The 24,791-nt window shown below is 37.6% G+C and overlaps 2 protein-coding genes across 2 annotated transcripts in view; one reads left to right on the top strand and one right to left on the bottom strand.

The window, feature by feature from the left end:
* The window catches only part of Cortactin (cortactin), a 444,169-nt gene that overhangs the window by 57,906 nt on the left and 361,472 nt on the right, over positions 1-24,791 (top strand). The window lies entirely within an intron of this gene.
* LOC149899822 (uncharacterized) lies at positions 1,252-24,416 on the bottom strand. The gene is made up of 22 exons (XM_090113474.1): positions 23,814-24,416; positions 21,444-21,603; positions 20,973-21,113; positions 20,422-20,582; positions 19,777-19,888; positions 19,181-19,247; positions 16,526-18,918; positions 15,992-16,138; positions 15,112-15,268; positions 13,577-13,665; positions 10,296-10,419; positions 9,886-9,977; positions 9,363-9,481; positions 8,532-8,657; positions 8,232-8,322; positions 7,677-7,789; positions 6,192-6,299; positions 5,329-5,469; positions 4,775-4,942; positions 2,538-3,770; positions 1,727-1,831; positions 1,252-1,396 (listed from the first exon to the last, which is right to left on the bottom strand). The coding sequence occupies exons 1-22, from the start codon at positions 23,991-23,993 to the stop codon at positions 1,346-1,348; spliced, it is 6,078 nt and encodes a 2,025-aa protein (XP_089969600.1). The 5' UTR covers positions 23,994-24,416; the 3' UTR covers positions 1,252-1,345.

Raw genomic sequence — 24,791 nt, 5'->3', positions numbered from 1 at the left:
ACAGTCATGTATTTGTGCATAACGTGTAAGTATATTAAAAAATAAAATATATTTAGTTTGTTTCGACTATATTCGATACAGATAATATAAATAGAGTCTGTGCAAAATGAATTGAATTGGTCTATTTTACTTATATTTCAATAGGTTAAGAGCATAAATGGGTAAAAAAGTCCATATTTTGTGTGTGAAATATTATTGTTAATCAAAATTTATGATCTTGATTCTACACGAGATGCTCAAAGTATACCTTTATCAAAATATGACTTTACTTTCATATATATTAATAAAGAAAAGCGTGTTAAATAGAGTTTATTATCTCACATCTGAAATTCTAATTTTAAAGTTTAATTTCAGTACAAAGAATAGTATTTAGAAATAGGAAACATACCAATAACACTAATTTCTATATATGTGTCGAATGTTCTTGTAAGAAGCTAAAATATAGGGTACTTACTTACAAGGGTAAAATAAAAATACAAAAATAATCACATCCAATTTATTTCCAATAGAAAAGTACATCTGAAAAATTACATAACATACATCTATCTACATTTAAAACAATCGGCAGTTGTCATTTCATGCGCTTAAATAAGTGAAAAAAATCGTAATATTTTATTAAAATATATAATACAAAAAATACATATAAATATTGCTTTTATTTTGAAGACATTAACGTGCAAAATGAAATATTAATTTGGAAAATTTTAATAATAGGTACTTTTAGGTTGAAATGGTAATTTTCATTTTATTAAAGTTTTTAATGATTTGACTTCTGTTAATTTCAAATAATTCTGTTTGTTAACAAATTACACATAAATATGTACTTATTTTTAAAAGAAATTCTTGTATGTCAAAACGGCTCGTATAAGTACATACATAATTTTAACGATTTTTTTTTATTTTATATATCTTAGAGCTTTGGTTATAACTTATAAGGGTGGGATTTTAATAAGTACGCATATATTTCATAAAATTAGAACAATAATAACATTATATCAAAAGTGGCAAGCTTTAACTTGAAAACCATTATATTAAAAATGACTAAACCAGTTGTGATAAAATTAACAATTCCAAACACTTTAAAATTATTATAAAAAGCTATTAGTATTATTGCTTAGGATTTTTCTGATTATAATATTGCGAGGTACATTATTTCAAATAAATATTTAATTTAGAGGGAAATTAAAAATTAATACCAATATGAAATTTTAATTTTAAAAGATAAATTTTATCTACTTGTATATTTGTGTGTTTTAAAGGTTCTCTTAATATTTAATTTACTTATTAATAAATAAATAAAAACGATTTTGAATACATTTATACTTATTTCGTAAGATATGTCATGTCAGTAAGTTATATGAACTACGTCACCGCCCACGGAGAGAAGACATTGACCCTGAAAAAAAAAACGAAATTATTAATTTTAAAAAATAAAAATATAAATGATAACTGTATTAATTGTGTTATCAACATTAGACGTCCTATAAAACAACTACTCTTCAAGTTATTGAAATAAGCACCTAATTTCGAGGCAATAATGTTCAAAGTCTATTGTATAGCTTATTTTAAACTCTGCCTATTACACTCGTAGGCAGAGTTTAACATTGGACAGCTTTTGAGGTTGTTTATTGTACGTCAATTTCAAATGCACAAAAAGCTAATAATACTTTCTATAGTCTACTGTATTTTTTTACCATTTTGAAATATAGTAAAAGCTAAAAAATACCTGATTTTTGTGCGCATTGTCCTGCAACATGAGGTGTGTGACGTAGAAGGAAGTGAGCGCGTTCCCGCCTAACGCAGCTGTATACGCGCGAACTATGGCTAACACCTGGAGACGAAATATTTATTAATATTATTAATTTATAAAAAAAAAAATATTCTCTAGCCAGTTGTTACAGAACGGACATAAAGCTTCGTAATAGAATTTTTATTATACATATATTATTATCACTGCTTTATGCCTCATAATATCATTCGGCAGAGCCCTAATTTTAGCTTCGCTTCTCGCTGGTATATGTAAGTGAATAGGGTTCTTGTTACAACTCTATTTGTGCACACAGTGCCCATCTCACACATGAAATAGTGCGATACTTTACAGCTGCCTGTACCCGGATTGACGTATGTATATCGAGTTTTTGCTAGTGTTGAGCGCGACTTTATCTCACTTAAAGGTGATCGGAGCTCTACTTCTAGCTGTGAACAAATATTGCTGTACCTCATTGCGTTACATGTACTACGTACTAGAGAGGACATCGCTACTACACTTTTTTTAACACGAGTTAGAGTCAATCGTCTCAAACTCAATTTTTATTTGTTATATTGATTGGTTTTAATTGATAAGTTTATTCATATTTTTTAATAAGATAAACAATATTTATTTGTTACATTGATTGGTTTTAATTTATAAGTAATAATAGGCAGAATATCTACAAAGTGTATGACTCACTAGCCGCCCCGCGCCGCCGCGCTTGTCGCACAGATTTTGTTCGTGTTCGTTAGTAATAATACCTCAATGCTGTACATAGAGCGCTCACCTCGCAAGTGAAGGTGTGCAGGAAGCCGCTGAGCCCGCCGAGCTCGCGCACGCCGGTGGTCTCGCGCACGAACAGCAGCCGCAGTGTGCTGAGGGACAGTCGCCGCTCTATGTAGGGGGGAGGTAGAGCGCTCACCTCGCAAGTGAAGGTGTGCAGGAAGCCGCTGAGCCCGCCGAGCTCGCGCACGCCGGTGGTCTCGCGCACGAACAGCAGCCGCAGTGTGCTGAGGGACAGTCGCCGCTCTATGTAGGGGGGAGGTAGAGCGCTCACCTCGCAAGTGAAGGTGTGCAGGAAGCCGCTGAGCCCGCCGAGCTCGCGCACGCCGGTGGTCTCGCGCACGAACAGCAGCCGCAGTGTGCTGAGGGACAGTCGCCGCTCTATGTAGGGGGGAGGTAGAGCGCTCACCTCGCAAGTGAAGGTGTGCAGGAAGCCGCTGAGCCCGCCGAGCTCGCGCACGCCGGTGGTCTCGCGCACGAACAGCAGCCGCAGTGTGCTGAGGGACAGTCGCCGCTCTATGTAGGGGGGAGGTAGAGCGCTCACCTCGCAAGTGAAGGTGTGCAGGAAGCCGCTGAGCCCGCCGAGCTCGCGCACGCCGGTGGTCTCGCGCACGAACAGCAGCCGCAGTGTGCTGAGGGACAGTCGCCGCTCTATGTAGGGGGGAGGTAGAGCGCTCACCTCGCAAGTGAAGGTGTGCAGGAAGCCGCTGAGCCCGCCGAGCTCGCGCACGCCGGTGGTCTCGCGCACGAACAGCAGCCGCAGTGTGCTGAGGGACAGTCGCCGCTCTATGTAGGGGGGAGGTAGAGCGCTCACCTCGCAAGTGAAGGTGTGCAGGAAGCCGCTGAGCCCGCCGAGCTCGCGCACGCCGGTGGTCTCGCGCACGAACAGCAGCCGCAGTGTGCTGAGGGACAGTCGCCGCTCTATGTAGGGGGGAGGTAGAGCGCTCACCTCGCAAGTGAAGGTGTGCAGGAAGCCGCTGAGCCCGCCGAGCTCGCGCACGCCGGTGGTCTCGCGCACGAACAGCAGCCGCAGTGTGCTGAGGGACAGTCGCCGCTCTATGTAGGGGGGAGGTAGAGCGCTCACCTCGCAAGTGAAGGTGTGCAGGAAGCCGCTGAGCCCGCCGAGCTCGCGCACGCCGGTGGTCTCGCGCACGAACAGCAGCCGCAGCGCGCACACGCGCCGCGCGCTCACGCTGTTGCTCAGCGCAGGCAGTGTGCTCAGGGATACGCGGCCGCTCTACAACATAATATGGTCGAGATGTAGAGACACTATACAACATGGGAGAGATGTAGAGTCACTATACAACATGGGAGAGATGTAGAGACATGTATAGAGCTCAGTGTGATGAGGGATACGCGAACGCTCTACAATATATGATAGAGATATAGAGACGTAAACAAATATGTAGAGCTCAGGGTAGTGAGGAACACTCGACCGCTATACAACATGGGGGAGATATAGAGACATGTAAAGACACACGTAGAACTCAACATGCTGAGCGATACGCGACAGCTCTATAAAATAGGGGAGAGGCGTATGGTAGAGATAAATAGATACGTATGTATGTGTATGTAGAGCACTGCGTGTTGAGTGACATACGAGTGTTCTATGGAGAGCAAAGGAATATTATAGATAACATAATAATAATATTGAAACATGCTCAATATTATTATTACACATGTGTACATGGATAGCTCAACATGCCAAGAGATAGGCATATATGTTCAAAATATGATGGATATATAGAGACGTGTATGTATGTAGAATTTTGCGTATGCTCTATAAAGAGCAGAGAACATGACTGTTATAAGTAGATGTAGTGTAAGATTGTCAATAAGACTTTTTATTTGTATTACATATTTTATAATAATATTGTGTCTTTAAACTGTATCGCAATAATCATTTGCCACTGCCCGAATTATATAACGAACTAGCGAACCCGGCGAACTCCGTTTCGCCATCTTATGTTTAAATACCAAACGAAATGTTACATAAGACGCTGTATGTGCAAAATGATTTTCTCGGTTTTCCCGCTTTTCTTTTGAAATGTTTTCTGAATTTTCTTTGCTATAAACCTCACGGAGCCAGAGACCTTTCCAACGAATGAAAATCCGTGGAAATCGTGCGTTCTGGAGTTATAGCGTCAGGAAGGAAAACCCGACTTATTTGTATAGTAGATGACCTAAAAAAAGAAAGAAAACATATTTACTCTACTTTTTTCTACAAACAGCATCACATACCGGTCCAGCAGTTCTCTCATCACCCGCCTCCTGGCTCTTCACGAGCTGTTCCTCATCCAATGCGAAAATATCCTCATGCTGTACTTCCTTGTTGCCGTTCGTGTGTTCAGATTTAGTCGGATCGTGCAGGGGTAGAGCTGTGCCTGATACTACTAGCTGTATTTCATCCTGGAAACGAATTAATTAGTTGAAAATAAATAATAAATTGGTCATTAGTCAGTTAAATACAGGGTGTCCCACTGTTGGTATACTAAGCTCAAAGGAGGTTATAGTTTTGCATACGCTGAGTACGTAAAAAATACTTATAAAATTCCAGACGCAGTTTTTTTTAAATAGATGAATTCTTAAAACTCTATGTGTACACGCATAACAAGCAACCCGCCCAACTTTGCCACCAGCACGTGAGCTATCGTTTAAGATTATGTTTTCATAGACAAAATGCTCACATTACCACGTATCTAAATTCAGGGTACAGTTCTACAAAGCCATATTACGTAAACCACCTATACACATACCCAACCACACATTTTTCACAAATCATAAAACTAAATCACCTCAGGCAAATCCAATTGAAAAGCAGGCGGTGCCAAAGCAGCTGGTTGCAATCTTCTCAACTTGTATGCCGCTCCACTTAACGCGGACGACACTAGACGTTCTGCACTCGAACCCACTGACCCTAGACGTGTGCGCCATACCTGGGAAATAAAATAATCATAGGAATAATATAATAAAGGTTGCCTGGAAGAGATAGATGGCTGCTTTATCGATAAGGCCGTCTTTTTGTACGTGTTTTTTCGTACTGTTTCCTTGTTTTGGTGCAAATAAAGTATTTTCATTCATTCATAATGTGGGTATAGATTTAACTGTTTTCTAAAGACAGACAAATGAACAAACAGTAAAATGTTCGCATTTTTAGGGTGCTTTTCCACCAATAATGTGCGAGGTGTATAGCGAGGAATGTGTTTGTAAATAGCCAATAGTATCGCTTCAAACGCTAAACGCTTCATACTTCAAACTAAAGAATTAATATTAATGATTAAAATAGTAATGAAATTCATGCTTATTACAAAATTAACGACATGAACGTGTTACCATCAATGTTGTTAAAGCTTTATTGATGTTTTACACTGATAAAAAATAATCTTATCGTAAAAAATGTTACCTACCTTATATAACCGCTTGTATTTCATGAAATATTTTATGATTTTAATAATGATCATCGCATTTTCATTCAGTATATTAATACGATGTTGCTTATTACTCACACATACTTAGTTAAACTTCACTTAAATTTTCGGTTTTTAAAGCAATTAATCAATCAGACTATTACATAATACATACATTAATATGCCAATAACAAATCATGCTTTAAATCCATTTTAAAATTAAATTTCTTAACAAACAATATAAAACAAACCTGCATAAACGCATATGGCTGCGCGTGCGGTGATGTAGACGGTTTGAGCGAGTTCGTGTACACTTGCATGTTGTTCCGCCGACTCGCTAACAGTTTCGCTGTTTCTACCTGACATACATACAAACACAATCAGTTATAACGTGGAGTAAATTAAAATGTATTATAAATTGATTTATTTATTTGTATTCAGAACTTTTACTGTCCTTAAATAAATAAATAATATTGAAGATGATGTAAAATAATAGATTAATCTAAACGTTATAAGAACTAGAGATATATAAGTTATCTTCATATGGTCACATGTTTGGGTACAGTTTCATAGTTTTGGTTACAGTTACACATGTTTGGATACAGTTACACATGTTTTGGTACAGTTAAACATGTTTGGGTACAGTTACACATGTGTGGGGTACAGTTACACATGTGTGGATACAGTTTCATATGTTTGGGTACAGTTACACATGTGTGGGTACAGTTACACATGTGTGGGGTACAGTTACACATGTGTGGATACAGTTTCACATGTTTGGGTACAGTTACACATGTGTGGGTACAGTTACACATGTGTGGGTACAGTTCCACATGTGTGGGATACAGTTACACATGTGTGGATACAGTTTCATATGTTTGGGTACAGTTACACATGTGTGGGTACAGTTACACATGTGTGGATACAGTTACACATGTTTGGGTACAGTTACACATGTGTGGATACAGTTACACATTTGTGGATACAGTTACACATGTGTGGGTACAGTAACACATGTGTGGGTACAGTTACACATGTGTGGGGTACCGTTACACATGTGTGGGGTACAGTTACACATGTGTGGGGTTCAGTTACACATGTGTGGGGTACAGTTACACATATGTGGGTACAGTTACTCATATGTGGGTACAGTTACATATATTGGGTACATTTACACATGTTTTGGTACATGTAAATACAGTGCTACATTATTGAAGTGCGTAAAAGTGACACATGTGTAAGAAATGATTATTATTAAAACGGGTATATATATGTATATTAGATTTCCGCCTGCGGCATCGCCCGCGTATTATTTAAAAATTAAAAGTTAAAGGATAACCCGCATAGTTCCCATTCCCGTGGGATTTCCGGGATAAAACCTATCCTATGTGTTAATCCAGGTTACCCTCTATATGTGTGCTAAATTTCATTGTAATCGGTTCAGTAGTTTATGCGTGAAAACCATACATACATACATAATTACAAACCTTTCCTCTTTATAATATTACTAGCTTCCGCCCACGACTTTGTACGTGCATCCCCGTTTTTCCCCGTACCCGCAAGAATTTCGGGAAATCCTTTCTTAGCGGATGCCTACGTCCTAACATCTACCTGCATGCCAAATTTCAGCCCGATACGTCCAGTGGTTTGAGCTGTGCGTTGATAGATCACTATATCAGTCACCTTTGAGTTTTATACATATATATAGATATAGATATTTGTACATCCATACTTACATCTTCAGCTTCATCCAATTCTAGTAAGCAAGCGTCCTTATCAGCGCACAGATCGAGTGCGGGCGGTTCGTCGCTCTCTACGTCGTTTGTGCGTGTCGGCTCGCATATTGTACCTGGGAATTTTTATTCAAATTATATTTATTTGCAATAATGAAGTTAAATTATAGATTTTACAATTACAATATTATTTCTAGACATTCATTGGGTGTGTAAATATTTATAATTTCTATATTATGTACTACAAGATATACTATAGGGTTGACATTCGCTTATATGTTTACTCGATGAAAATTATTTATCAAAACAAAATATGTTTCTGAACATATTAAAATAAAGTTGTTTTATAGAAGGTCAAGGCTAATTAATATTTCTGACATACATTTGTAACAGGTAAAGAATACCGAAAAAATCGATCGTTTCCGAGATTTTAGACCATATGACACCAAAATTAAATGAAATCATAAATAACCTTCAATTTATATTCACAGATACACATCTTAATTTGTTTCTTATATTTAATGTATGTAATATCGTCAGTTAATATAAATAACTCACCGATATCATAACCATTGGCTGCTTTATTTGCTGTGAACGCGACCCATAAGGCCTTTTGTATTTCCAAAGCATCCTTATCATTTTCTGTTGCCTGGAAATAATCACGAAGGTCCTGAATTTACATATGCTTTGAAAAATAAAATAAGTATAACGATTATTGAGCTGACTGATGATTGGAAAATGATATCTTCTAAATAAATAAATAATGATCTTGATCCAAGTGTCCTCTATCTAGGTTCCTCGCTTCATTTTCCCCTAACAATAATTCTAAATGATCTATGATAAATGATCTATACATACCTTGATCCTAGGCGGCGCTGGTGGCGGTAAAGCGGCCAATCGCACAGCTGTGCCCGTAGCTAACGCCATTACACAACGTTCGCCGATCGCTATTTGCGTTTGCAACGAGAATATAGCGTTTGCACCCTGGAAAAATACATAAATTTGATTAAATTAACGCATTTACGGAAAATAAACAAGTAAATTTACAATCGCCTATTGAAGAATCGTCCAAAATTATATAACGTTAAAACATACATTCAAATGAACAGCTTATTTCGTGACTGAAATGTTTAAAGTCTATTTCGCCGTTTATAAGAAAACTCTGCCTAAAACACGCGTAGGTAGAGTTCAACTTCGGACACATTTTGAGCGAGATTGTAAGTCTTGTTGTGTATTGTACATCAATGTTTTGCACATTTATATTTCCTTTTCCAAATTAATACTATACTTACTTCATGAGAGTGTGTGTGTTTTTAACTACACACATTAATTATTTATCATCTAATACACATTTTACAGCCTCACAAAGGTAACTTTGCGAGTACTCATGGGCAGTAGTCGTCTCATTAGGTGACCCACATGTTGGTTTACCTACTCTTTTATAAAAAAAAGACGGGTTGCACTCCGGGAGTGCCGGCAGAAGTGAAAACTTGATTATTAACGTTCAGCATGTTTGATATTTTGGAATGGTATCCGTCTTACGCATGGAATATAAGGGCTAAAAAAAAAAAACATCCGTCTTACGCTTTTTCGATCAGGTCACGTGTCCTGACGCGAGTTTAAGATTTTATACCCAACGCCGCTAAAGAAGTTTTCACTTCAAAAAATAAACAAACACTACATATTTACCTGCATCCTCAACTTAGCAAGTAATAACTTATGCAGTTCATACTCCAAGAAGGGAAGTTGGTCGGAGATATCTCTCGCGCCTGGTTCAGCTGCAGGAGGGGCTCTGCGTATTCTACCCGCTAAAATATAGGAAAAATTGTTTAATTTACTAATTTTTCAACGATCTTTTACCTAGGAAAATGATGAAATTTACCACTTTTAGTTTTTGATTAGTACACTTTTCATAGATGTGGTTTTTTCATGAAATGGTCAAAATTATATTATATTATTTTTATGCATATGTATATTTTTTATCGTAAATGGTTTTACCTGTAGGATTTTAGATGTGTAAGTTTTTCAAAAAATTTTGAATTCATCGGAATATATGTATATTAATGTTAATAGTTTATCAAAATTACAAAAATTTAATCATAAAAAGTGTATCTTTAGTGACAAAGTGTTTTATTGGTTTTATGGTGGTGGTATCATAAGAAGTAAAAGGAACGTAAAAATTAGTTTCGTAAGTTCAAATAAACATACATACCAACAGCAGTGAGCGTTACAGCCTTTCCATGGGAAGTCAGTCGGTTTGGTTTCGAGCAAGTCGCCAATAGTACTGTGGGAACTCGAGCGCGCCTGAAATAGGAATTTATTTCAAGAAATAGGTACACGAGAGAAATCATTATAAAAGAAAAGTACAAAATGGTAGTAACTTAAATGTTACTCATTTTAGTTTAACGAGAAGAGCTAACGATTTTTAAATGATGATTTTCAATATAGAGTAAGTATAAATTATAAAACGATGATATAAAAAATTTTAAAATGGTTGTTTAATACATGACAAATTGTTTTAACCTAGCATTGAAATACCATAAAAAGAAGTAAAGAGAATTCCATTGAGAGAAGTTCTCTTTCTCTTTTTTACTGTCGAAAAGAGAAGATAAGAGTACACACCGACACTCCCCACACGTGGCCAGTTCCGCCCTGTACGGGCCCGAGCCCGGCGAGTACGGCACGTGCGCGATACTGCAACCCTCGTTCTCACTCTCTTCTATCGGGTTTTTTGATCCGTTCACTACTGGAGTAATAATAATTTACTTTATAGGAAATGGTAAAAAACTATAAGTATATCTAAGAAAATTTAATTTTTTTATGCGGGTAGTTGCTAATATTAATGGATTATTATTAAAACAAATTGTTCAATATAAAAAATGGGAAAAAAAAATGTCAAAAGAGCATGTGGTGGGATGTGAATTAAAGTCATTCTCTTCAACGGCACTAAGCTAATTTCTTCGTTTTTATCTGTAAACTAAAAAACAGAACTGTAGTAATAGTTTGCTGCAAATTTTGTAGGTATTTAAGGGCTTGGTCTAGTAGTGCAAACAAATGCATCCTGTCATCCTATATGTAAATAATACAAATGTACTAAGGGAAAGTTGCTCCACTTAATTTTTAAAAATTAAATCATTCGTATAATTTAATATTCGTAATAAGTATCAAAAATGACAATTTGAAACAATTTTCGTGAAAATTACACCGGGTGATTTTTTTTATCAGTACACAAGATTTGCGAATACTTTCTATTGATATCTTCAACTTCATGTTTATATAACTGATCAACTTTTACAAAGAAATTTGGACGAAATATAAAAAAATAAGCTTTCCATACAAAATGCATAACTCTATACATTTTTTTCGACCTAAGTTTCTTAGGGAAAGTTGTTCAGTTTAACTAATAAAACGGATAAACAAATTTTGTATATAATAAAAAAAATGTAATGTTTGTGTTAAAAAATTATAAAATAGAAAAATACGCAAATGAAAACAAAAGATATTTATTTCCGACTAGCTTCCGCCCGCGACTCCGTCCGCGCGGATGTCAGTCTTCGCGTCTTCTACAGATTTATTATATTATGTATAATATATAGATTTATATTTATAAACCTAATAAATCTTTTGCTAGCATTCTGATGCTTTATCGGTTGCACTGGATTTATCTCTTTTTTTTCAATCGCTTGAATGATATAGGATGGGTCCTTGATGGCATCAATTCTGACAGTAGGCAATTTATGTAAAATCTTGATAATGGTCCATCATTTTATTTTGCCTAAACGTTACATACTTTTTTATATATTCTATTTTTAACGAATGATTAGCTCCAGTCCAAACAGCAAATAAGCAGACTTCTGCTTCTGCAACGTTTAGTTGTCCCTGAATTTGGAAAAAATAGTCATGATTCTTATCTATGACAAAAGTGTTATTTTTTGCATTGTATTTCAAATATTAAATTTTTTTTTAACCGCATCTTCCGCATTCATGTCTTTTGCCGGAATTAGACATTTAACTTCTACTAGTCCCATTTTCCCTTTTTGATATGGGAGTGTATAAAGTAAATTTTTTAGATATTTCTCGTTATACTTTTAAAAACTTTAAAAACTTTTAAAATTGTCATTTTGCTCATTAGGTACAGTAATTTCGATATCAGTTTTAAGTTTTTTGATACCTGCAATAATAACGTCATAATCGCCTGCACATACATAACGATTACACCCTGTATACAATCCACCATCCACATTCATAATGTTTTCCTGTCCTCCTCTCCTTTACGCTGTTCACCGATACATTTTAAATGAGTAAATCTGCTACCACTGAAGGATGTTTCATTGTGATCAGCAAATTTTCACCACTGTTGTCGATTATTTGTTTTTCATTTTTAATCAGCAATTGGGAATCATCAGTTTTGTTTTTTGCAGATTGGTGATGTACCCTAACAATACGTCGAAAAGGGAAAGCATCAACGAATTATCGTTTTCGTCCTCTTTTTTTATTCTTCGCGTCTCTGTTACTTCTGTTTGTTTAGTTCTCAACACCCACTGAATTTTCTATGTTATTGTGATCTTCCATTACATCTGAGTTTTGATGATGTGATGATAATCCATTCGTTTTAATATTGGTACTTAGAGTTGGTAGACTAAACTAGAAATGGCGGACTAAATTTGTCAGCGCATCTGTAAGATCAGAATATAAAACCAACATCCTGTATTTAAGTTACAAAATTAATAATCAAACAACATGCCGCTACGTTGAAAATGACTGGAAGAAAAAATTAAAACACCTCGGATCAATTTTGGAGTAAACAAATCATTTTCCCCGTATGGGGATTTCCCCGGATGAACTTGGGAAGTTCAAGTTCTCAATACAAGTTTATATTATATTTCGTATTTCTCAAACGAAAAATAAACATTTTTGGAACTTCAAAAAAATTATATTATAAGAAAATTTATGAGCTTACTTTAGTTTTAAAGAAATATACATCCCTTTACTGACACCCCGTAAAATAAAGAAATTGTTGCCAATCACCTTTGCAATCTATTTGGTTTCATTAACTTTATGTTCGAAGATAATTTTTTTTCTAGTAGTTACACGCGTATTTTTTTCGTTTATTTTCCATATCGAAATCAAATGTTTAAAAATACGAATATTTGCACAAAACTAAGATAAAAATAATCAATTAACAAAAATATTAAATTTAATGAAGTAGAGCAACTTTCACTTCGGTATGAAGGAAAATCGAGCGTAGAGCACACGTCAGAACGCTCCGGCCCAAGGAGCGCGACTAAAGAAATTCGCTAGGATTTTTCCTAATTATTTTAAATATATTTTAATTTTTAAAGAATTATCAAAATTCAAAAAAAAAATTTTTTAAAGGAATAATACTCATTGGTCTTCAACCAACTCGAATAAATTAATGGAAAAAATAACTTTTAGCAGTATTTATCAATAGATTTTGTAAGGCAAAAAATGGGAAATTTAATGAATTTATAACGTTCTAATTAAGAAAATCATAAGTTTTTCGGCAATTGTATTCAGCAGTTTTTAATAACGACTATATAAGGATAATAATGTGCTGATCAGATTGTGTAAATTGTAATCGGTTGCAACGTAGTGAGTGCACAAACTTAGCTCGAAATGTCTTTGGGAGAAAGAGACTTATCTTGAAGGCCTGATTAAGGTAACATAAAGTAACTTTATAAATGTGAAAAAATTCACGCGCATTGCGTATATAACACTAATTGATAAACAAGAAAAAAAAATTCAGTTTATCATTTCATTAGCCGGGAAAAAATTGTCAAATAACTTGTTGAAAACGCAATTTTGCTAGACTGCAGCCTTAAACAAAAAGATAATACTTCGCGCAATACAAAAACAGGTTATCACAAAATATAATACATTACATGACACATAAGGCTCGTCCGTATTGAAATCGCAGTCTAAATTGATCACAGCAGCAGTACCGGAAGCTGATAGTACGCACACATCCTCCCTGTGAATATAAATTTATCGGTAAGTTTACAACCTAAGTTTTGACAAGGTTGTATGTGACTTTAGCATCTTTTGAAGAATGCTTAAAATTATATATTTTCTAATAAGAGTAGATATGCGTGTTATGAATGTTTATATTATGTGAACCTCGTAAAGCTCTATATAGCGTCTCGCTCGCAAACATTATCACGGAGGAGCAGCGCAGCGTGCGGTCGTCTTAATGACACGTATCGTGCATCGTAATTGATTCGTGTGATCAAGTGTATTCACATGCATTCGTGTGGTATTTATATGGAATGTTTGTAGGTATTTTTATATTTTTGCATATGTGTGTACTGCGTGTTTCCATGTATGTATATATTACCGTATAGCAGCCCGCTCGCAGTACTCGAGCATAGCAGAGCCGCTGCTCTGCTGTGCTGTGCTCGCTGCGCTCAGCGCACGTTGACTGGTATGATTACGTGTGAGTTATATTGTGTTACACGTGTACATATTTGGCTGTTTTAGTAACGTGTGCATGTGTGTATGTTTATATGTGCGTGTATATTGTGCGTTAGCACGTGTGTGTACACGGTACCGTATAGCGGCCCGCTCGCAGTAGGCGAGCACGGCGGAGCAGCGCAGCGCGCGCGCGTGCGCCCGCAGCTCGGTGCGCAGCTCCGCCCACCACGCCGCGCGCGACCCGCTCTCGTGCCGTCCACCAGCTTGTGTGTATACAGTACCGTATGGCCGCCCGCTCGCAGTAGGCGAGCACGGCGGAGCAGCGCAGCGCGCGCGCGTGCGCCCGCAGCTCGGTGCGCAGCTCCGCCCACCACGCCGCGCGCGACCCGCTCTCGTGCCGTCCACCAGCTTGTGTGTATACAGTACCGTATGGCCGCCCGCTCGCAGTAGGCGAGCACGGCGGAGCAGCGCAGCGCGCGCGCGTGCGCCCGCAGCTCGGTGCGCAGCTCCGCCCACCACGCCGCGCGCGACCCGCTCTCGTGCCGTCCACCAGCTTGTGTGTATACAGTACCGTATGGCCGCCCGCTCGCAGTAGGCGAGCACGGCGGAGCAGCGCAGCGCGCGCGCGTGCGCCCGCAGCTCGGTGCGCAGCTCCGCCCACCACGCCGCGCGCGACCCGCTCTCGTGCCGTCCACCAGCTTGTGTGTATACAGTACCGTATGGCCGCCCGCTCGCAGTAGGCGAGCACGGCGGAGCAGCGCAGCGCGCGCGCGTGCGCCCGCAGCTCGGTGCGCAGCTCCGCCCACCACGCCGCGCGCGACCCGCTCTCGTGCCGTCCACCAGCTTGTGTGTATACAGTACCGTATGGCCGCCCGCTCGCAGTAGGCGAGCACGGCGGAGCAGCGCAGCGCGCGCGCGTGCGCCCGCAGCTCGGTGCGCAGCTCCGCCCACCACGCCGCGCGCGACCCGCTCTCGTGCCGTCCACCAGCTTGTGTGTATACAGTACCGTATGGCCGCCCGCTCGCAGTAGGCGAGCACGGCGGAGCAGCGCAGCGCGCGCGCGTGCGCCCGCAGCTCGGTGCGCAGCTCCGCCCACCACGCCGCGCGCGACCCGCTCTCGCCGCCGTCCACTAGCTTCACGGAACGCGCGCACACTGTGCCACCTGCCATACATTTTTTACTAATACATACAGTGTCTAGAAGGTAGAATTCCTCCAAAAGAAGGTAGAAAAAAACAAAGATTTGCAACATTCAGTTCACTGAACGTGCGCACACTATGCCACCTGTCATACGTTTTTTAGTAATACATATATTAAATACATACAGTGTCTGGAAGGTAGAATTCCTCCAAAGAAGGTAGAAAAAAAACATGAAACGATCGATCATTTCATGAAATGGTCAAATTTCATGATATTGGCCACATTACGATGTGATTTGAGCATATCAATGAAAAAAAAAAAAGTTTCTCGATATGGACAACTAAACGCGCGGTTTTTTCATGAAATGGTCAAAATTATTTGATCGTATCGTAAAGTAGATACAGTAATTATTGGTAGAGTCGCTGCAAGGGCTGTGTTTATGTGTGAAGATGGCGACCGAAGGCTAAATTTTTATTTCTCGCAGTAAAAAACGTCATGATTCGTTCAATTACAATATAAAGTAAGTCGTAGCAAAGAATTAACGACAAAGAGGTTCGAGAACTATGGTAACTGCGGATATCTTATATTCAAGAAAAACAAAATCGTGATTTGTTGACGATTTAACGATCTGGTCAAAGTTAGTTGACCACATCATAAAATACGACGATTTCATGAAATGATCAATCATTTCATGAAGTGAGCAAATCTACGATATGGCCACGACATCTACATAAACTGTATACTCACCAATATGTACAATAAAACCAGGCGGATATTCAGTCATGGTAAGGAACGGATATTCCAGCATATCCAAATTATTGCTATTCATAGACGGACGCAATATCGCTCCCCCACCGCTCCCAGTGTTACCGAGAGACGCGTTCAGTGAACTACCTATAATATGAAAGGAAGGAGGAAAGAGAATTGCCAAAAACGATTAATGAATTGATAAGTATATATTTGAATACATAAATAATGAAAACTGAATTGAGAAAATGACCGTTCAGCTACATTTTTTATGAAACATGATTGAAAAATGTCTGCAAACTATGATAAAACGTAACAAACACACTGGATGTGAAATAATTTACACGACAAAAAGTGATGTTTTTTTTTCTTCATTTTTACAGTCAAAACAATATATCTATTCAATGGTTTGAATTTTACCTTCGGTATTAACGAAGAAGCTCAACATAGTATTGCGTTTCTGTTTTACCAATACAAAAAAATAGGTTTTAATTTTGAATGTTTCAAATAGTCACTACAACAGAATCAACTCACCTTTAGGCGTGATACTAAGATCGGAGTCGGACGAGCGGCGGTGTATGCCCATCGGCGTGGAGGTAGAGTGCAGCGAGGCGCTGTGGGGGTGTGCGGGGTGCGCGGGGTGCGCGGGCGGGGCGGGGGGGGCGGGCTCGCGGCCGCCGTACGACTCGTGGCGCGCGTGGCGGGGAGACCCTCTGTCCTTGTCCCGCTCCTTCTCCCTGTCGCCCTTCTCCCTCTCACACTTATCCCTGCCAACATCGCACGCCGCATGCGAGTTACCACACACGCTAGCACTGTTAGTGTCCGACTCTACGCCCTCTACGTCTAGACTCTCGGATCTATCTACGCCGCTCTCGGGCAGGGACGGGATCGTCTCTAAGTGCGCGCCGCTAAGGATCGGGTGGAAGTTCTGCAAGACCGGCGCGCGGGTTAACTTGCGTGCGGTGACGTTAGAGGCGCTTTCCTTGGACATTTTGAGCGAGCCGACCGATTCGGAGGTCGAGTGGACGCTGTCTTGTCTGATTAACTTCTTTTCCTTTTTGTCTTTTGCATGTGCCGCATCCTTCGCTTTGTTTTCCGCTTCGACCGTTTCCAACCTTTCGTTCACGTCGTCGAAGAACTTTTTCTCGGCCGTCTGGAAGTCTGGACTAGTCGGTATGAGCAGAGATTGAACTTTGTCGATTAGTATTGTCTCCATCGCCGTATGAACTAGACCCGCGGGTTTGATAGCAGGCTTTTCTTTCTTAAACGATTTCTGTTCGCGAAAATGATGTTCATCTTTGCTGTAAATGCTCGAAGGACCACTCAATGACGCCCTGGAAACGGGTTCGGAACCTATGTACATGGATACCTTGGATGTCCCGAATTCGTCACTTTTACAAAGCCGATTACAATTTAACGCATCTTTATCGAGATTAAGCAGGTCGGTGTAGGAAAGGAAATGAGTTCCCAACACGGTATCGCTAGGTGCTCGGGAAGTAACATCGGAACCAGATCCAGGTTGACTCATTGGCGGTTTAGGATCTGGGTGTTTCTTCCTCGGTAACAAGGAATAATGTGATAAGCTTTTTATCATGCTGCTTTTCGAAATTTTCGAAAGCTGTCGCTTTATCCGCCTTGAGGAGCGATACACGAAGCCTTTCTTTTCGACTGGCGATGAAGGCGCACTAAAGCTACTAGAAAGCTTCCTATGAGCAAAGGGATTTGGGATTTTAAAAAAGTGATGATGATTTTGAGACTTTGTTGATACACACTTGTCATCTACGGCGCTATGTTCATCAACTTCATGGCTCTCTTTCTGTCTATTTTCCTGTTCTTCTACTTTAGATGGTACGTTGCTATCCTCTTTTTCAAAAGAAGATGTGTTTAAACCTGTTAGCTTCCGTTCCATTTGTGCTATGAACTCGGAATCCACGTCATGTCCCAAGACAGACTTTACAACAGAACTTATCGTGTCAGATTTCATGCCATAGCTGTCATCTTCTTCATCTGAAGTAGAATACATATCTGAACTCTCAGCTGATAATGCAGACGAAACTGAACCATAATAGCTCACGTCTCCTGGTAATTTTAGGAGATTGTCAGTACGCACAACGACAGGAGAAGTGGGGCATGAATCAGATATCTTCCTCTCGGTTTGAGTATTGCCTACATTAGCCAAATTTTCCAATGAGGCGCAATGAATTTCTGGTATTTTGTTTTCACTCTGGTCACCAGTTTCTTTATTTTTATTTTCATCTGGACTTGTATTAACAACGGGCTCAGATTCACTTATACGCCGTATAGTGGATCCTGGAGAATGTTCAGAATCTTGCGATTCAGAAATTCTCGCGAGACTAGTCTGCGCGTGCATCACTGATCGAGCGAGTATCGACGCCATGTTGATACCTTCATCGTCTTCATCATATTTCTTGACATTCAATCGCTTTAGCTTTTTCAGCTCATTCTTTATCTCAGATATACGTGACGTATCAGATGTATTCGATTTTATCGATATTTGATCATCTTGTTTCGATGATTTGCGACGTCGAAAGCGTTTAGAAAACAAGTTAGTTTTCATCTTTTTTATTTTTCCTATTGGACCTGATGAATCCGAGTCTGAATCTTGTCGATTCAATAGTTTGTTTAGTTCTGATTGATCTTCGGATATGTGTTTCAGACCCCTTTGGGTTGCCAAGTCTTGATAGATAGATTGGCTTCCATAATAACTTTGTGGGTTAGGTCGAATCATTTCGAATGTCCTATCATCATCGTCATTATTTTCTGGTTCATCTAACATGGAAGGTGTTCTAGGGTTCAATATGTTAACAATCATTTGTAATTCGTCCTGATGATGTTGGTAATATTCCTTGAGATCATCGACACTATCGTCTTCGGTCGCTAAAATGTCCAAGTACTTTTTCAACTGTCTAATAATGGAATGCAAATGCAAGCACGGTACACGACACACCATGCAAAAAATATATTCATGAGTAATTTTCTTGATAAACGTATTAACTATTACTAAGTTTACTAGTTTCAAAATGGCACACAATTTAAAAAAGGCTTTAGTAAGGCAAATGACAAAATAACTATAAAAATGATTTCTAGCAGTATCTACAGTATTTTAGAAAAGAAAATATATATTCATATAAAAATTGATTCTATTCAACTTTAAGGGTGTTTACTCACTGTTGTGTTAGTTGCACTGACATTGGTTGACTTGGTAAGGGTAGAGGTGTGATGCTCACAGCCGTTCCTGTAAAGTTAAGTATAAAACGTATAAACTAACGGCTATAGTCAGTAACTAATAAATATAATTAATATTTACAAATAATGCAATTAAGATTTCAAGGAAAACTCGGGGTTTTCTAACATTTCTTTGCTGTATTGGTCATATATAAGATATCTGTATCAATAGGGATAAATAGGCGAAATGATTTTAGCATTTAAAAAAATACATTCCTGAACGACCAACTGAGTGGTTTTCACAATTTTCTAAACTACCCTCCTTCACATTTTTTTTAATTACCTCATTTTGATATTTCAAATGATCAATATATTAGTCTATTATCTATATGTATATAAAACTCAAAGGTGACTGATATAGTGATCTATCAACGCACAGACCAAACCACTGGACGTATCGGGCTGAAATTTGGCATGCAGGTAGATGTTAGGTCGTAGGCATCCGCTAAGGATTTCCCGAAATTCTTGCGGGAACGGGGAAAAACGGGGATGCACGTACAAAGTCGTGGGCGGAAGCTAGTTCAAGTATAAAACCTTACCAATGGCTCTAGCCACCACCCCCGCTTCCCCCTCCAAGTCAAAATCTTGCTGATAGCCCACCACTGCGTTAGCACCTAACTCTGCCGCTTTTAGACCCACTAGACGTTGTACCTGCAAATATATTCGTAAATGTACAAAATATATTGTAAATGTTGTTATGGTATATGTTGTTATGTTAAACTTACTATCTAATATAGTAAAAAATAGTAACCAATAATGTATCTAATATAGTAAGAAACAAAAAATGTTGTGTGGTTTGATGAAACCACGGTAAAAGTGAAACTTAGGCACAAAATTATCGTATTTGTACGATAATTATCGTACGGTGCGACCGTCACGCGACATGTGCTACACAGACCAAAAAGTTTGAGACGATGTAATAAAAGTTTCACTTTAATAGAATTCAATTTAAGTCATCGTCTGTAATTTCATAAGGAACAAAAAAAGCTTTTTGTTGTCTTTCGCTTGTCCAAGAAAAGTTTGAAAACAGCTGACACATTTGTTTATCCTTTTCTATCCCTAATCAAATAAACTTTTTCTGGCGTACTTTTAACTGACTTCCAAAAACGAAGCTCTATGATCAAACATGTTTTTTTGCATACCCAAATTTATCGATATTTTTGACTATTTTTTTTAACAATTACCTGATTGCTCAATTTAATGAAAGCCACCTGTCTCGCTTCATTAGATGCCCTGGGTGTTCTGATCTTATCTATCCACTGATACTCAGGGTCGTCGTTAACTATTAACTCCTCTACAAACCCGTGGATAGCAGACACTCGGTATCCTGGTGGTATCATTGGACCTGGAATTATTTAGTTCTTGTGTTGAAGGTCTTATTTTTGAAGTGATTGATATTAATGATACTAAAATTGGTTATTTTGTATTCCAGGATATTACAATCATAAATTTGCAGGCATATTGGGTCAGAAAGTTATTCGTTTTTATCGCACTTTTCACATATTTACTTTTCATGTTAATTTACAGCCTTGTAAAAAGTTATAAGCTGAACAAGAGAGGTCAAAAGAAACTATTCGATTTAAATATATTCTTTGAACATATCTTCTTGTATCTTGATTTAAATGAATGATAGAAAAATTTATTATGCGAACGCCTTTTTATGCATAAATAAAACAACTATTTTGGTGTTAAATCCATACATAGAACCAAAATCAGATGCAAAAAAATAACGTACAATGAAAGAACTGCACGCCACAACTAGAAGTCTTGTACTTATTGAAGTCAGAGAACAGCTCCACTTTAACGATCACGTTCAGTTCGCCGCGGATGCCGTGCATCGTGTCGAAGACCGGTATCCATCCTGACATTACTGCACCTGGATAAGCAAGATTTATAATAATAAGAATTACTAACAGACATTAAAAATTAAAAGTAATAATAGTGCTTCTTATCATTTGACATGGTTTATTGGCTACATGGATAGATTAGTATAATAGAATAATATAATAAAGTAATTTTCTGAACTTATGTGCAAGTTATTAATTTATTTGCTCGACCAGATAATAACTGGATGACAATGATCACAAAATAAAAAAAAGATCGTATCGTAAACTTGCGGCTTCGATCTCCACTCAGGCACTCAACATCTCTTAATTAAAATAAACCCAAAACTCTACATCCATAAAAAATTGCAAGCCAACATTACCTCCCGGAGGTCCCGTGATTCCATTGGTATTATTCGCCTCCCTCGCCAACAGAGGCGCTAAACTGATAACCACTTTACCAATCGCGTCATTCGCTGAATACGTGTCGTGGTCCATGAGTCGTAACTGTAGCGGTTCATCTTGAAGTTCTGATTCGTCTACCTGTAATTGCCATCAAATCTATACTAATATCATAAAGCTGAAGAGTTTGTTTGAACGCGCTAGTCTCAGGAACTTCTGGTCCGATTTGAAAAATTCTTTCGAAGTTAGATAGCCCATAAGACTAACAGGATCGGAGCAACGCGCGTGAAACCGCGAAGCGCATAAGATTATACTAATAGAAATAAAATAGTGTAGAGCTGCTTGTTATATTAGGAATTGTGAAGATGAAAAAAAGCGCGAAAGTTTATAAGAATGTATGTTTCTTAGTTGTTACACTTGCGTAAAAAAAGCTGAACAGATTTGTATGAAATTTCGTACAGACTTCAGAGATATAACATTTTGCATAGAAATAGGATTCCATTTGAAGTCTCCCTAAATTAGAAATGTGACGGTCGCGAGACAACAGTGTGAATTAAAGTGGAATACAGGGTACCTAGGATGAAGATGGGGTAGAAATACATCGGTATATATTTGTTCAAATATTATACTGAAGTATACACATACTTATAGTAAAACATGTCATAACTACATAGTACGTATACGTCATATACAGAAATATAGAAGAATCTTCATAACTATATACATAATCATAAGCCAATACTAGACTATCGCCAGACGGTGCCGAAAATAGCTTCCGAGATGTCTTCGCCAAAATTATATCGAATAAAAAAATGACCTTGCTTCTTTACGTTTTTTTCAGATAAAAGGTTACTACGTCATGTTACTGATACGTTAGTAGAAAATTGCGTAGCTATTTTTTAAAGAAGTGCGTCAATGATTACGTTTTACGGTTTTTCTTTTAGTTTTAATTCATAAAACGTTAGACGACAATGTTCGATGTCGTCATTCTATAAAATTTTATGTTCAAGGAATCTTTATTTTTTCCGAATTTCGTCTTGTAAATAACAAAACAATAGAAGCCCTTGCCCTATATAAGATAGAACGTCACCTATATTATACATCCCTACAAACTCAACAATAAGGCATTGAAATTCCCTTAAAAATTCAGCTACAGCTATTTATTGCTCTAAAATTTCGTTTACCATTGATTGGGAGTTTCAAATTTCAATAAGTAATATTATTTTAGCCGTTAACAAGATTGTCCGGGATATATAGTTAGTCATACAGAGCCAAAGACAATATAAAATAACATCAATTTAATAAAATAATTTTTGATGTACTTAATTTCTATTAAATTCAGCCACATAATCAATATACTGTTTACAAAAAGGTTGTAAAGGCATTACAATGGCTTCAGTCTTAGACAGATTCAATTAAGTTTAAACATGTTACACAATTATTGCTACTCTACAATTAACAACAAGTTAATAATATCAACTTACGTCTCAGATTAAAATAATTAGTTGAATAATATACAAAACCAAGAAAAAATCATGTTAGATATAGTGGCAAAATTAAGTGAAGACAGATTTGTAGATCTGAATTCATATTGGCACAGAGATGAAACCTGGTTTTGCACATACTGCTATTTTACCTGCAAAAAACCTGTGGACAAAAGCAAGTATTTCGGGGAGCTAGTGATATCCTGGCACATAAGATATACCAATGCTAAGTATCATCAACAACTGTTCAGTGGTTACCATGCAACATAAAAAGAAACATACATCCATAAACTTACTCAAAGGAAATTACTCAAAAACATTAACAGATTTTAAATACGATTTATTAATTAATAGAGCGCTGTGCTCTGTGGTTTAACCCGCATCGCTTCACTCCTGTTGGTATTGGTGTGATTATACATAGCCTATAGCTATATAGGCTATATATAATTGAGCCTTCCCCGATAAATTGGCTACCTAACACCGAAATAATTTATCAAATCAGACCTGAGATAAGCGCGTTCAAACAAATAAAAAAACAAACAAACTTCAGCTTTATAATATTAGTATAGCTCATGCTCACTGTAGTGTGTGAAACGTTTGTATTATTAATCAATGTTTCACACACTACAAGAGAGGCTCTTAAATGTATAATACTTGCGTTAAATCAAACAAGAATTTACTAAATGGATTGCTTTTAATATAGGCAAAATATCCTATCTTATAAATATAGCTAAGTATTTGAATATCTAAGGCGCAACAGTTATTTCTAACCCTACCTCCTCAACTTTTACATCACAACAAAAACAAAAACAAACCTTCTTAGAGTTCTATGAATGTTTATTATTCGTAAACAATATAAAATCGTACCTCAAACCTGTACCACTCCGTGCTGTTCCATTGAGGGTTCAATGATTTTCTGCAAACATCGGTTTTGTGGGTCACTCCTCCGAATTTTACCTCAACAAAAGCATCCGTGGTGTCACTCGCTCTGTCCATCACAGGCAGGTTCCGACCCGCTAAAACCTTCACCTTTATTTTTCCCGGCATTTTAATGCAAATATTTCATTCACATTCACAGCATAACCGAAATCTATTAGCACATTTAACACTGTATTCAATGAATTTGCTTGTCACACGTTTCTGATTAGAAATAATAATATTGAGTTACTATCTTATCTGGACTGAGTTGTACGACAAGTATATAGTGTGCAGAGATTTATTTCTATATACCGATAAACCGGTGTCACTATTGCACCTCTTGATAAATTAAAATCACAAAAAAGTCCTTGCGGACACAAACATCTCTGGATCGCAATGCATTTTGTATTATACTTTATATTTTATAAACAAAAACACTCTGATGCTACTTCACTTGAAACTGTGGAGAAAATGTGTGTTACGAAAGTTTATTTATAGTTTGTACATTTTATAAATAATCCTGAAATGCGAACAACACAAACAGCTGTTGAAACGAAATGTCAAATGGCATATTGGTTTTTAATTTCATTAATTACTTGGATACAAGTCAATTGGTTTAATTATATCTCAGAATTTAATTCATTGCATTCAATGTTTAAAAAAAACTATTTAACTGGCTCTAATACAAAACCAGAACCGTAATCAAACTGTTACGAATTACAACTATAATTTTCTTCAGTAATTTGTATTATAGAAGAAAATGGACCTTTACTTTTATACATTAATTTTTCAAATCCAATGAACCAAAATTCATTCAAATCCATTCAGAAGTTTTCAAGTTATAAGAAATGTAACTAACACAGTTTTTTTTTCTAATGATTTATGTTTGATGTTGATTGTTAAAACTTTATTCACATTTTTAAAATA

This window comes from Colias eurytheme, chromosome 20 (genome assembly GCF_061535395.1).
Source record: "Colias eurytheme isolate Ceu_HAF_F1 chromosome 20, ilColEury1 Martin Lab GWU primary, whole genome shotgun sequence".
Classification (NCBI taxonomy): domain Eukaryota; kingdom Metazoa; phylum Arthropoda; class Insecta; order Lepidoptera; family Pieridae; genus Colias; species Colias eurytheme.
This window is presented reverse-complemented; position numbering and strand designations above follow the sequence as displayed.